This window comes from Hevea brasiliensis, chromosome 4, assembly GCF_030052815.1.
Source record: "Hevea brasiliensis isolate MT/VB/25A 57/8 chromosome 4, ASM3005281v1, whole genome shotgun sequence".
Lineage (NCBI taxonomy): Eukaryota > Viridiplantae > Streptophyta > Magnoliopsida > Malpighiales > Euphorbiaceae > Hevea > Hevea brasiliensis.
In genome coordinates this window covers 18,703,795-18,718,501 of record NC_079496.1, presented here as the reverse complement: position 1 = coordinate 18,718,501, position 14,707 = coordinate 18,703,795, and the positions used below count along the sequence as shown (strand labels likewise).

Below are 14,707 nucleotides of genomic sequence, written 5' to 3'. Positions count from 1 at the left end.
TACTTAATTACAACATTTACTAATGACTTGTTGTGACCCTTAAACTTTATGTAGTAATAATACTATAAAGTAAGATTCCCATCATTAGTAAATTTAATAGAATATTCTTTATCCTAATCTAGCATATGTATTTTTGATCATATATCTTGAGAAGCCTTTTGTTAAAGAATCTATCAGATTATTATATGATTTAACATAAACAATGATAATAAGACCATTAGAGACTAATTTCTCACGTATTCATATTTATCATAATGTAAAGAAATAGATGGCATTTGTCACGACCTAACCTATGGGCTGGACCGGCACTAGGACCTGGGCCAGCCTAAAGCCCCCGAGGCCCGTAATAAGCCTAACTGTTCATTTACCCAATTCTAAGGCCCATTTGGGCCCAATTTCAAGAAACCAAACTGACAGAGTCCGGCCATAAAATGGACCTACCAACGGGAAGTTTTTGACTCACCCGACCTGTAAACACAATAAACAATCCATTGGGGAGCTCAGCTCACCCTCCACATACTCATATCATCATAATGATAAATGGGAGCTCAGCTCCCTCATCCAGTCCATCAAACATGCATATAATAATTTTACAGGTCCACAATAATAATTTAGTTTACAGACCCAAATCAAATAAACATTTCTAACACATGCGGAAATTCTAGGAGTAAATAAAATTACACAAATATTGATAAACAACCTGCGAGGAAAGAAAGCAGGTTAACCTCAAAAATATCCTCCTGTGGCCTGGAAAAATATTGAACAGGAGTGAGCGTTCGACTCAGAGAGTAAAATATCAATTTTAACCATAATCTCTATAACTATCTAAAACTAATGCACCCTGTAGAGTGAAATGCAACATCAACAACATTTTCACATCATAACATCAAAAAGGTAATTTGGAGCACTCACGCACCCTGTAGCATCAATCATAATATATGGGAGCTGATCCCCTATACAGCTCTCTTAAATCCAACCTGGTGCCAGCGAAGAACTTAAGCCGGACTTTCGCTTAATAAACCAAATCGAGGGTCCCAGCGAAGAACTCAAGCCGTGACTACCCCTCGAAGGATCGGGTCCCAGCGAAGAACTCAAGCCGTGACTACCCCTCGAAGGATCGGGTCCCAGCGAAGAACTCAAGCCGTGACTACCCGTCCTATCCATAGTCCACACCACATCACACGCACGCCAACGCACGCACACTGCTCCAAATTACCACAACAACATCCATGGCACTTTAACAGTTATCAATGCAACATAAATCGTGCCTAGAGTTTAACTACATAAATATATGCATATAAGTGATGCATGGGCATGCTTGAACATATAATAATAGTGAAATTACAATTAAAATTAATATTTTACTCACAGACTTGGACAATCACTTTGTGGCGGTGGGCGGAGGAAGAAGGCATCGCTCACTGAAAATTTTATTACAATCATTTAATAAATTTGACTCAATACAAACAAAGAAAAAGACCAATACGTCCTAAGTCGTGCCGAAAATCCGGCAGAGTCTCCCCTATACCTAGGACTTACCCAACTTGCAAAAGGGCTCAAAACACACTTCTATATTCACAATCCATATGTCCACAACTCAATCACATCACACAGCCCCTCCTGGGCTCACCAAATCAATCATCCATCACAACATGTAAAATTTCAATTTAGTCCCTATAATTGACTATTTTTGCAAAAACTGCCCAAATAAGCTCTAAAAATTCTAAAACTTTGCCCCGCGGTCCTTAGCAATATTACTAGGCTATTGCAAAAAGAATCATAATTTTCTAAGCTACCACAAATATTTTATGGATTTTTAATCCTATTTAAGCACTAGAAAATTACGAAAAAGCAACGTTCGGGTTTACCTTTGCCAATTCCGACTTTGGGAACGCGCTCGGGACATCTGACAATGGGGGGCTAGCCAAAACCTCGGTCCAATTCGGAAACTTTTCCGGTAACGGGTTTGTCTGGCCGGAATTTCGCAGACCCGGTCAACTGTCGAATTTCTGCGAATCGAGGATACGTACACGAAGCCCATAACATGGGGGTTAGTACATAAATTTTTTCAGAATTTCTAAGCTCATTAAATGCTCGGAAAAATACTGCGAAGTTCCGTGGGACCCACCGAAAAACGGTGTCGGAAAAATTTGAAATTTATGTCGCCGCGAAGCTCTCGACGAGTGGAGCGTGCTGGTACCCTCGGTTTTCTCGTGGGATTCACGGTTTTCGAGAAATCTAGCCCAAAAGTCGAAATGGGCTAAAAACTTCCCGAGCAAAAATTGGACAAACCGCTCGATGGATTTCGGCGTTCTTGGTGTCTATGGAAAGCTATCGCCGAGTAGATGATTTTAGACACAAGACCCGGTCCAATTGGTGGCCGGATGGGCCGGATTTTAGTCGGGGAAGCCAAAACGCCGCGCGCGCGAGGGAGGGAATTCGCGCGCGGTTTCCGGCCGTTTGGGGCGGCGCTAGGCCAGGGAGGCGGGTGGCGGCCCGATCACTGGGTGGCGGGAGGTGGGCGGCCGTGGCGAGCGGAGAGAGAAGAAAACGGGAGGAAGAGAGAAGGGGGAAGGGACGCGCGCGGGAGGAAGAAAAAGGGAAGGGAGCCGGTCCGATTCGACCGGTCCGATCCGGTCCGGTTCGATTCGGCCGGTTCGATTCGAAATACAAAATTTTGAATTTTTACTCTGCCTCGGGACTGAAAATGAGGTCCAAAAATTTTGAAAAAATTCCAGAAAACTCAGAAAAATACGTAGACTCTAAATATATTTTTAGTTTTGCCACGTGGTCTTTAAATTAATTTTTTTTAAAAATTCATCAAAGTTTATATTTTCGAAAAATCGAACCCGATTTTTAAAATCCAAAAAATCTCAAAAAAATTCCTAAAATTTAAATAAAATTAAAATACCAAAAATGCTCATAAATTTAAAATTTTGGGGTGTTACAGCATTGGTTGTGGTCACAACTTAATATTCGGTAACAAGTTTCTTAGCCATTCTGCTACTTTACCTACAATCGCCAAAGCTATAAACTCGAATTCCATCATAGAATGAGTTATACAAATTTATTTTTTTGATGCCCAATAAACGGCACCTCCACCTAAGGTAGACACCCAATCGAAGGTTGACTTATTATCCTTAGTACTAGTTATCTAACTGGCATCTGTATAACCCTAGGATCTCTATCATATTTATTTCACTAATCTGCCATGTAATCACATGTTTATAACATGAACTACATAGATAATTCACAGTCTAGATGTGTATCTTATTTTCAAAAAAAAAATTACTTCACAACTTGTTTAAAATAAGAGCCTCCAAAAATTAAGAATCTAGCTAAACTTGTACATATACAAATCTATACTCATTTGTCCTTTTGTCACGCCTTACAAATAACTTGTAAGGCTCTTATATTTACTATTCAAAGTGCGCCAACCTTTTGGCCAATAAATTCATCTCTCCATAAATGTAACTATTAAGAAGAATTGCATCTCTTTATTTAGTTATATCTTTTAGCCAATGGACACAACTCTTTGTATGGATATAACTCTTTATATGATTTTTAGTACAATTGAAAATTTATCACAAAATAATTCATAGTTTATAGTTCCTTTTAAATATAAAAAAACCCTTGAAATTTCTTTCCAATATTCCATACTAGGATTGCTAGTATACTTTTGACAATTTACACTAAGATAATAATAATAATAATAATAATAATAATAATAATAATAATAATAATAATAATAATAATAATAATAATAATAATAATAAGTCTAGTGCAATGCAAAGTAACATTAAGCTGCCAATAGCACTAGCATACTCAATTTGAGCAATCTCTACTAGAATTTTAAGTCAATTTTGCAATAAATATCATATGGAGTATTTGCTTCTCTCAATATAATGAAATTGACAAAAAGTAAAACCCATGTTATATTTTTGCTGAGCATTTTAGGTAGATCCCTCCAGGATAATAGCTAAAACAAAATTCTAGACAACAATTTTAGAATTCTCCAAATAATGAATTAAAAAATAATAATTTCTGCTTGGCATTTTAGGTAGATCCCTCCAGGATAATAGTTAAAACAAAATTCTAGACAACAATTTTAGAATTCTCTAAAAAATGAATCAAAAAATAATAATGTTGATTGTAGGTAGAAATGAAGAGAAGAGATAAAAGAGATAAGTTGATAGATTTCTATTCCAAACTGCTATTTGTATAGCATTTGCCAACATCTCACTTTATATTTATTATAATAATTATATCTGTTTACTTGCATTTTTTAGAATAAATACAACGGTTCAATTTGTATTTCTTAGAACAATTACATTTATTCACTTACACCTTTTATAATAAATACAACTATTTACTTTATATCTCTTAGAATAATTACATCCATTCACTCATATCTCTTAAAACAGATACAATAATTCAATTTGTATCTCTTAAAATAATTACATCTGTTCACTTACACCTTTTAGAACAGATATAAATATTGGTAATAAACAGTTCATTTTGATACCTTTTAATGAACAAATATAACTTTTTCAATATTGGACAACTTTTCCTATCACTAAGTACCTCTAACAATATCCCTCACTTTGTTAGTAATAGACACAAAATAATATAAATTAAGATTTATGCATGGAAAATGTGTCTTTAAACTTACACACATAAATCTTATCAACTTCTTTAACACATTCACCATGAGCTTTGGCACCATATTATAGCCTTGTATTAGTTCCAATTATAAACATGTCATCAACATAAAGACAAAATTATCACACCAAAAACTTCTTCGAAGTGTAATTATTTCTGAATCTGTTTGAGAGAAAAATCTTATGTGGTATGCAATAATTTCTTTCTATAAACATTCAAATTAGAAGTAAGTTCCACTATTATCCCTCCTACTTGCAATAATTCAGGACCTACCATTTTCAAATCCTTAAGCTTTGAAACAAGGATATGTAACTTATGGACTTGATCCATTATTATCAATCATTTGGAATTCAAAATGTTTCATGATGAGAAATTATCCACACCTTGTTTTTTTGTGTTGTATTTGTGCTCCAACGAATTTCAAATTTTTTTTAGAGATTTGACTGAGGTTAACAGATCATACAGTCTATCTAACAGGTTGTTAAGAATATGACCTTTGCACAACAATTCATCTTTTTTGTACTTTTTTTTTATTTGCTTTCACCTTTTTAGCAAATATAATTTGTTCCTTCAAAATGATTTAGTTTCATGAACTCTTGATTTATCACAGAAACAACCCTTGACTCCATTGCAATTAATACCTTAAAATTGTTGAGACAGTGGATGTTGAATAGGCTTTGAGGCAGGGTTATAGTAATATATCTCCAGAATACAACAAAGCCTAAAATCTATAAACAACAACTTCTGAATATTTCCCTTAAAAACTTTTTGTATGAACATAATTTATAGAGACTATAAGAGAATAAGAAGAAATAGAAGTAACATGTTTGAATTGAAAAACTCATCTATATTTATAGAGAAGGAAAAGTCATAACGTCTTTTCTAGATATATACGTCTATTTATTTCTAGCGGACACAACTGTTGGTTTTAAATCGAGACATTTTCTAACATATGTGATTATTAATATGTAATAGATATGTCTATTTATTAACAGATACATCTGTTATGGCACCTTCTCAAACAATTGTAATTGTTTGTATATAATATATATTTATTTATAACAGACACATCTATTTACAAACAAATACAGCTGATTGTAATTTAAATAATTATTTTATTTCACACACATATGCGTCAAGTGTAATAATAAAATATTATCTATATATAATTCTATATATTTCTACTTCTTCCCTTTTATTTAAATTTGTGGAAAATTTTTTTCTCTTTGTTATTTAACGTACAAGCTATTTATAACAACCTTTAGAAGGAATAAACTTATCGGAAGGCTCACCATTCCAAAAGACACTAAACTTACTTGAAGTAACACAGCATATTATAAGACGAATTATAGAACTCAAAAAATTAGCATCTAGTAAGGTGTCTTCGTTAAATAATTATAATTTACAATCCAAATTTGTAAGTCATTTAAATTTATTTAATTCGTTCAATCAAAATTAAATCTGTCAAGTTCGAGATTTATCGAATTTAAATCAACTTTAAAAAATAAAAAAAAAGGTCCGTTCAATCAAAATTGAATATGTCAAGTTCAAGATTTATTAAATTTAAGTCAACTTCAAAAATTAAAAAAAAGGAAATTAATGCGTAAAAATCCCAAAATTAAAAAAATATATAAATTTAATTTATTTATAATATAATTTATATAACTCTGCAAATAGAAGAACAAATTCTGAATTAATAAAACTACGATCAAATTTTAATATGTTAAAAAGTGAGCACACATAAATAAATAAATAAAAGACTAAACTAAGGAGATGAGTAACCTAAAATAACTTTTAATTAATTACAATCAAATTAATAAAACCCATTAAATATCGAGTCTTGTTTATACTAATTAATTTTTATAGTAGAAAATTATTATTAAAAAATTATTTAATTAATATAAATTTAAAATTATTATTAAAAATCAATTATTTAATTGAATAAAAAATTTGTATTTATTTCTATAAATATAGAATTTTAATTCTATTTAATGATAAATATTTATTTATTATAATGTTGCAGTTTTTTTTTAATATTAGCAATGAATAGCTTTTATATTTATATACTCTATTTTGTATGTAATATGAGATTCAAGTTTAATTAACTTTGACTTATAATATGATTTTTTTTTCTTTCTTCTTTATATTTTTATGTCTTTTTTTCTCCAACAGGCAAAATCTATTTATAAATTTTTAAATTTTTTGAGTTTTTGTATGTTATAAGTATCATTTTTACAAGGTTAGTTACACATGAATGTAATCACTAGAATTTTATTATTGTTGTCAATATCAAATGAAATCAACATCCATACAAATTTAATGATATTTATATAGATTAATATGGATTATTTTCCTTTTCTTTTATGTTTAATATATGCATCCTATAATATTTCAGAAGATTAATATTTCAGAAGATTAATATTATTTTTACATATAAAAGTATATTTTATATGTGATTATGTGAGATTTTAATTTTCTTGAGTCTATTTAGTTTAAATGTAAACTAATTATAATTTGTTAATATCCTTAATTATGTGCATGAACATATATTTTTTTATTTTTAATTTATTAGAAAATCTTAGTTAAATTATTGATTTTGGCTATAAAATTATAAGAAAATATATTTATATTTTTGCATATATTTTTGTAAAAAGTTATGCTTCCTTCAATATTAAATTTAAGTTATTATGTTTTAGGTTTTTAAAATAATAAAAATGGGAAGGATAAGAAAAGAAGAAAAGAAATAAACTACTTGAGACTATTAATTATATAATTAATATGAATTAATTAAAAATGTATGATTAAATTTTTATTTTAATATACAATGTATTGTATAATTTAATCTATAATTTTTAAAAAATACTTATTAAATATATTAAAAGATATATTAAATAGGTTTAAAATTATTTATATTAAATAATATAAAAATATAAAATTTCAAGATATCAATATAATGAAAATAAAATTTTTATAATAATAATGCACTAAGCTATAAAATATATTTTAAAAATTATCATATTTTCTAATTTATAAATAATTTTCTTTCACATTAATTTAGCTATACAACCTCATTATGTAAATTAATATTATTTTAAATTATAAAAAAATATAATATAGACAAATCAAACTTTTTTTTAAATAAAAAAATAAATTTATTTAATTTAATTTAACTTATATTTTTATTAATTTATTTTAATTTTTAAACATATCCTTCCATTTATATTTTTAAAAATTATTATTATAATATTTTTTATTATATTACGTTTAAGTTTATAATTATGTTATTATTATTATATATAACACATAACTTTCATGATCCAAAATATAACAATTTTAAAATAATAAATATTTTTATCTATATAATTAATTAAATAACATTAAAATTAATATTTTAATTAAATAATTAAATATAATATTTATAATACTATGATAATATTATATCTCATATAAAAAAAATAAAAAAAATTACATATAAAAAATTAAACTTTACAAGCATATATAACAAGAATAATAACGTAACGTATATCACAGGAAAAACTAATTTTATATTAGACCCAACTTAATAATCAATTTGACATAGGTAGCATTTTGTTGGTGCTGATAGTTATTTCGTATCCAACTATGATCTTATATGTAATTAGTAAAATATTATAATTAATAATTAAACAAATTATAATGTTATTTATATATAACAAAAATGTATATATATTAAAAAATAATTATATATTTTTTAAAAATTATACTTTTAATTTTTATTTATATTATATAATAAATTAACAATTATATGTCTACTTTTATAATAAAATAAATAATTATTTGATAAAAATTAGATATAATTCTAGCAAATGTTTAGGTTACACCGGCACCGTTAACTGTGGCTATCAACTATCAGTTGGACATTTCTTATTGAAGTTTTTAAGTTTTCCTAATTTTAACGAATCAAACCAATAATCAGTTAGCCAATCGACAAACCGATTCAGACAGCGGTTCGGTTAATTTATCAGCGGGCAACACTCACGTCCATCCCCTCCATAAATATTAACCCCCTCCTGCGGACCGCCAAACACGCAGCTCTCTATCAAACCCTTTCCTGATTTCTCTCTCTTGCTCTCCGTTATCGGCGAAATTTCAAAATGAGTTCGCTATTCAGATCTATTAAAACCCTGAAGAACTCTTCTTCTACCCTCCTCCGCCGTGGCTACGGCTCTGAAGCCGTTCCCGACCGGAAGGTCGCCGTTCTCGGCGCTGCCGGTGGGATCGGTCAGCCACTGGCTCTGCTCATGAAGCTCAATCCTCTCGTCTCCAGTCTCTCTCTCTATGATATTGCTAACACCCCTGGAGTCGCCGCAGATGTTAGCCACATCAACACCAGATCTGAGGTGTATATCGATTATTACTTTACTCTTGTTATTTTTCTTTGCCTTTCCTTATTTATTTACTTATTATGGTGCTCTTCTCCATTTTTTGAAGGTGTTTGATTAGTTTAGTGCTTGTTCTGCTTTGCTGATTGCTAAAGTTGCTTCATTTCTATAGTTTTAGGTTTCTTTTTAGAGCTGAATCTAGCAATTATGTTGATTCATCTGCCGTTTGATTATTTTTGGTCTAATTTTGGTCCGCTGCTTGCTAAAGTTGTTTCATTTTTATGGTATTTAACATTGTTTATCTGTCTTTAGAGTTGAGCCTAGCAATCATGTTTATTGAGCTGCCTTGCTCTTCTCTGGTGGTTTCATTTTATTTTTCTGGAACACTTAATTATTTTACTTGCATTTTCTTTCCCGATGTAAATTCCAATAACTTTTTTCTTTGTTTGTTTGCTATAGGTTAAAGGGTACGTGGGAGAAGAGGAACTAGGGAAAGCCTTAGAGGGATCAGATGTTGTGATCATTCCAGCTGGTGTGCCAAGAAAGCCTGGAATGACCCGTGATGATCTCTTCAACATCAATGCTGGAATTGTCAAGGGACTTTGTGAAGCCATTGCTAAGTACTGCCCCAATGTGAGTTTCCAACTCCTTTAAGCTAAAACATTCTACTTATATGGAGCATGGTTTGGCTATTTCAGTATTTGATTTAATTTTCTTTTATGGGATTTTATGGCTTATAACTGACAAAATTTGGGAACTGAATTTATGGGAACAGGCACTTGTTAATATGATTAGCAACCCTGTGAATTCAACGGTACCTATTGCCGCAGAGGTTTTCAAGAAGGCAGGAACCTATGATGAGAAAAGATTGTTTGGTGTAACCACCCTTGATGTGGTTAGGGCCAAGACTTTCTATGCTGGGAAGGCTAAAGTGCCAGTTGCAGGTTCGATTAAAGACCACCTATGAGACACTTTTGTTTATTGTTATATCTACACATACTGTTTCTCCAAGAAGCTAAACAGTTTTTTTGTTTTCTATTTTTTTTAAATAGAGATATATCAGCTTCAGATAATGAAATTCTTGTGTTAATATGATGTAAACTTTCTTGTGTATTACCAATTTCTCAGCGCTTTTATATGTGCTGATTGGTGTGTGGGTTCCCTGCATTGACTTTGGCTTTCTTTGTTGGTTTGCAGAGGTTAATGTGCCAGTTGTTGGAGGCCATGCAGGCATAACCATTCTCCCGTTATTTTCACAAGTACGTGTTTGGCCCCTCCCTTGCAATCCTCTTGTTGTTGGTAGTGTATGCAAATGCTCTTTGCTTGTAATGTCTGACTTTCTTTTTTTAACTGTAGGCCACACCAAAAGCTAATCTGGCGGATGAAGAGATTCAAGCTCTTACAAAGAGAACTCAAGATGGAGGGACTGAGGTCGTTGAAGCAAAGGCTGGAAAGGGCTCTGCAACTTTGTCAATGGCGTAAGTTTGTATTTTAACTAGTTTTTTATGCTTTGGGTTGTTTAAAAATGTTATACTTGTTAAAATCTTGCCTCCTACTAAAGTTTGGTGCTAAGTTGAACCAAAATAAATTACGATAAGTGAATTATTGAGTTTCTGAACGTGTAATTATAATCTATAACCATGCCTGAATTAGTTTTGGATTGATTACATTTGTCCGTATTTGTGAAACCATGATCAAGACTTGAAGTTGGAAATTGTCAATTAGATTAAGCTCGTGTGAGCTCCAATTTTTCAGTTTTTAGATTAAGCTATTAATGGGTAAAGTGATTGGATCAACAGTTGCAAATTTGATACTAAGCTAGAGCTTATACAAGCTTGAAATGTCTATAACCTTAGATTGATTACATTTATATGTGTTTGTGAAACCATGGTCAAGACTTGAAATTGGAAAAGTGTCAATTAGTTTATGCTCATGTGCGATTGAATTTTTTCGGTTGTTAGATTAAGCTATTAGTGGGTAAAGAGATTGGTCAACAGTTTCAAATCTGATACTGAGCTAGAGTTCATACAAGCTTGGGATGTTTGTGGCATTACCCTTGCCTCTCATGTTCTTTCACTATTTAAGTTATGCATTTAATTGTAATCTAACATGAAATTGAGCATTTGGTATTTATTGAGTGCAGGGATTGAGTTTTCTTTGCATAATTTGTTTGGGTTTACTATTTAGTTTGTGAGTTTTGCCATTATTAACACTTTGGTCCTTGTAATTTGGAAGATAGATCATTTAGTCCCTGCAATTTGCCTCGGTCAACAACTAAGTCATTCTGTCCAATTTAAATGGAATTTTCTGTAAGTCAAAGCTTCTTGCCATGGTATAACAAGGGAAAATTTTATACTGCCTAAATTACCCTCTACCTCTCCCCCACATCTCTCTCTCTCTCTCTCTCTCTCTCTCTCTCTCTCTCTCTCTCTCTCTCTATATATATATATATATATATATATATATATATATGTTATGTTCCTGGGGATAGGATAGCGTCATAGGTCGATGAACTCAGAAATCCTCTTCAAGTTCTGCTGTCTTTCCTTTGTTCATGTTCCTGTTCTTCCTTGAAGAAGTGAGGGCTCGTTAAGAGAGAATCGTCCAATCTCATAGATACTTTTTGGATAAAATGCTACTTATTTTATTAATCATAATCGATGCCCTTTATAGAGAAGCAATAGCCAAATAAAAGAACAAGACTTCTAAAAAAATATTACATCATAACTAATTTTTTTTGAAACTTGAATTAAAAAATCTAAAATCAAAGTTGCAGATGAAGATTATGGTCTGGTCCCTTGATTTTTGAAACAGCCCCCAACTGAAATGGATTTACTGCAATTTGAAATTCCAAACAATTAAACCTGCTCACAAGTGCATCTACAACACTCTCTCTTTGTTTCTCTCTATTCTCTTGTTCCTCTCCCTCTCCTTCCTTGTCTATAGATGCTGTAGCCAAAGAAATTTCTGCAAACATGAGCACACGGGCATGGCCCCAAACCAACAACCCACCAAATTCGTCACCCCAACACTGACAGAAACCTGTAAATAGTCACTCTCCCTTTTAATTTTCTTTATATGTATGAAAAGTCAAAACACCATAAACAGAATTAATACAAAACACAACTGAATAGCCGCAAAATCAAACTACAAACATTATCGCTATCATTCATCACTTACCATAACAACAGCCAAAATCTCCTCACACTTGGGCTCTTCCTTGGAACATCAACAATTGGAGCAGAAGGAGCAGTTTCAGGTTTAGGCTGTGTCTAAGGTTGATCAGCCCCGAAATCAAGAACCTGAGCTTGAAATTCAGATGATTTGGGAATGGGTAAAAAAGAGGGTTGTGAATTCGAAAATCTTAGTGCGCTTGGAATTATTTGCTTCCAATTGAAAATCTTGTGGCTGCGAATTGAATTTGGAACTGATTTTAGATATTTGAAATTCTGTTAGTGATTTGGGAACAAATTGATTGGTGGTTTGGTACTACATGCAAAGGGGAAGGGGGAGGGGGAGGGGAAGGGGAAGGGGAAGGGGAGGAGGAGAAAAAGAGGGAGGGAGAAGGGTGTGGGTGCACAGGGTGGAGGGGAATGTTAAGGGTAAGGGTATTTTAGTTTTTTATATAGTTAATGGCTAAATGGATCTAAAACTGTTGGAAGGACTTAATCTTTGATGGAGGCAAATTAGGGGGACTTAATGATCTATTTCCAAAATACAAGGACCAAAGTGTTAATAATGGTAAAACTAAGGTAATTTAGAATAATGGTAAAACTAAGGGACTAAATATTAAATTACCTTTCTTTTCTTATTGTCCATTGTCCAATTGGAAAATCTAAGTGATTATTGGAATTTGTATTTGTTTGGATCTTCTGAACACCTGCTTGATGCATTTACTTGTGTCCTGTTGGAAGTATATCTTTTCAATGATCGTACTTAAGATTTGAATGTTTTCATGGCTTGGTTGCACCTCTTTTTAACTGCATCATAAATCAATTTTGATCTTTTGCTAAGCAATAGATTTGCATTATTTACCTTTGCATGGTTTTGCTGTTCCCTCTCTTTATTACCCAGTTGTCTCCGTTGATGTCCCTGTACCTGATGTAGTTGAAGGAAAACAAATTTATTGGTGTTAACCAGTTTGATAGGTCTTTTGCAGCTATGCAGGAGCCATTTTTGCTGATGCTTGCTTGAAAGGACTCAATGGGGTTCCAGATGTGGTGGAATGTTCGTTTGTGCAATCAACAGTTGCTGAACTTCCTTTCTTTGCTTCAAAGGTGATTTGACTTGCTCGTGATAGTAGACAATACATAAAAAAGTAAATTGATTGGTTTGTGTGGTCAGCAGATATCCTTTTTCCTCCTCTTTGCTGATGCTTTTTCGCTTTTGTGTGTGGTTCTTTCTCTAGTGTTATCTTGCTTGCAAGTGCATGGTTGCTACACCTACGGGAATATTTTTGTTTTAAAAGTTTAAATTGTAGTATTTTTTTTTCCCCATCAATAAAAGTAAGGCTGTTTAATCATGTTTATTCCATTTTGTGTTTGCAGGTGAGGCTTGGAAAGAATGGTGTGGAGGAAGTTCTTGGGTTGGGCCCTCTCTCTGAATATGAAAAGGAAGGCTTGGAAAAGCTGAAGCCTGAGCTCCTAGCATCTATTGAGAAGGGAATCAAGTTTGCCAACAAGTAATTGAATCGATGCTTTTTGGCTGGTGGTCATGTGTTCCTTGCATTATAAACACAAATTTTGCGATTTATTTTTGCAGTGTTGTATTCATTGCTGCCAATAGCACCGGCTTTTCAACTGAAAATAGAGTAGGCTTTATATAAAAACCATACTTGTTGATAATAATACCCTGTAGGATGTCACAGGAAAGGGGGAAGTTTTAGCAATATGAATCCAATTTAAAAATAATTTAGAGACAATGATTGAATCATGTGATGTGATGATTAACTTGGCAAAGACTTCTGATTGTATTCCTTGATCGTTAAGCCTCATTTTTCTCTCATCATAGCATGTGGTTCCCAAGCTTTTCTCATATGCATTTTCCCTTGAAATAGAAACAGGGCTCCCAGCAATGAGCCCTGATGGAGGCTAACATTGGAAGTTGGAAGCTGAGGGTGAAGCCTCCCCAATGAACGGCTTTGCAACTCCTACTTGGTGGTTTGGTGCTGGTCCTGTGAAGGCTTGATAACAGGTGTACCCCGTAGGCACTCATTTTCGGGTAAAACTTGCAGATGGGATATGAAAAGCAGCTTAATCTCCTTGAGCAAATTTATTCACAGCCAATTTGTTAACTAATCACTGCCAATTTGTTAACTAAACAAGCACATAACGTCTTTTCAAGAAGAAAAAAAAAAAAAAAAGACAGCCGATGGTCTCTAAGATGGGTTAATGAGAAATTGTAATATATTTACATTAAGATTTTATTTGTTTTATAGAAAATATTATTTATATTTTTTAATATTTGAAATATTTTAAGAAATAAATCAATGAATTATTTTTCTGATTAAAAGAAAAATTAAATTATTTTATATTTTTTATAAATACTTATATGTATCTGTCATAAATTTATATTATTAGTTTAATATTACAAACAAATAAATTTATATTACTAGTCTAATATTATAATTGAATAATGAAATATTTTTTAAAAAAATTTTTTTATAAAAAATATTTTTTATATAC

At 31.9% G+C, this 14,707-nt stretch overlaps 1 protein-coding gene across 1 annotated transcript; it reads left to right on the top strand.

Moving 5' to 3' along the window:
* The first annotated feature begins 8,708 nt into the window (after positions 1-8,708).
* LOC110648286 (malate dehydrogenase, mitochondrial) lies at positions 8,709-13,929 on the top strand. Its single transcript, XM_021802460.2, has 7 exons — positions 8,709-9,041; positions 9,483-9,656; positions 9,799-9,967; positions 10,221-10,282; positions 10,380-10,501; positions 13,183-13,300; positions 13,571-13,929. The coding sequence occupies exons 1-7, from the start codon at positions 8,796-8,798 to the stop codon at positions 13,706-13,708; spliced, it is 1,029 nt and encodes a 342-aa protein (XP_021658152.2). The 5' UTR covers positions 8,709-8,795; the 3' UTR covers positions 13,709-13,929.
* The last annotated feature ends 778 nt before the right edge of the window (positions 13,930-14,707 follow it).

What these genes read in the sequence shown, in the direction of transcription:
- LOC110648286 (XM_021802460.2), top strand. Translation starts at nt 8,796, where the DNA reads ATGAGTTCGCTATTCAGATCTATTAAAACCCTGAAGAACTCTTCTTCT. An exon ending in ACATCAACACCAGATCTGAG is followed by an intron (nt 9,042 to 9,482) that starts GTGTATATCGAT and finishes TGTTTGCTATAG; the next exon opens with GTTAAAGGGTACGTGGGAGA. An exon ending in TCTGCAACTTTGTCAATGGC is followed by an intron (nt 10,502 to 13,182) that starts GTAAGTTTGTAT and finishes GGTCTTTTGCAG; the next exon opens with CTATGCAGGAGCCATTTTTG.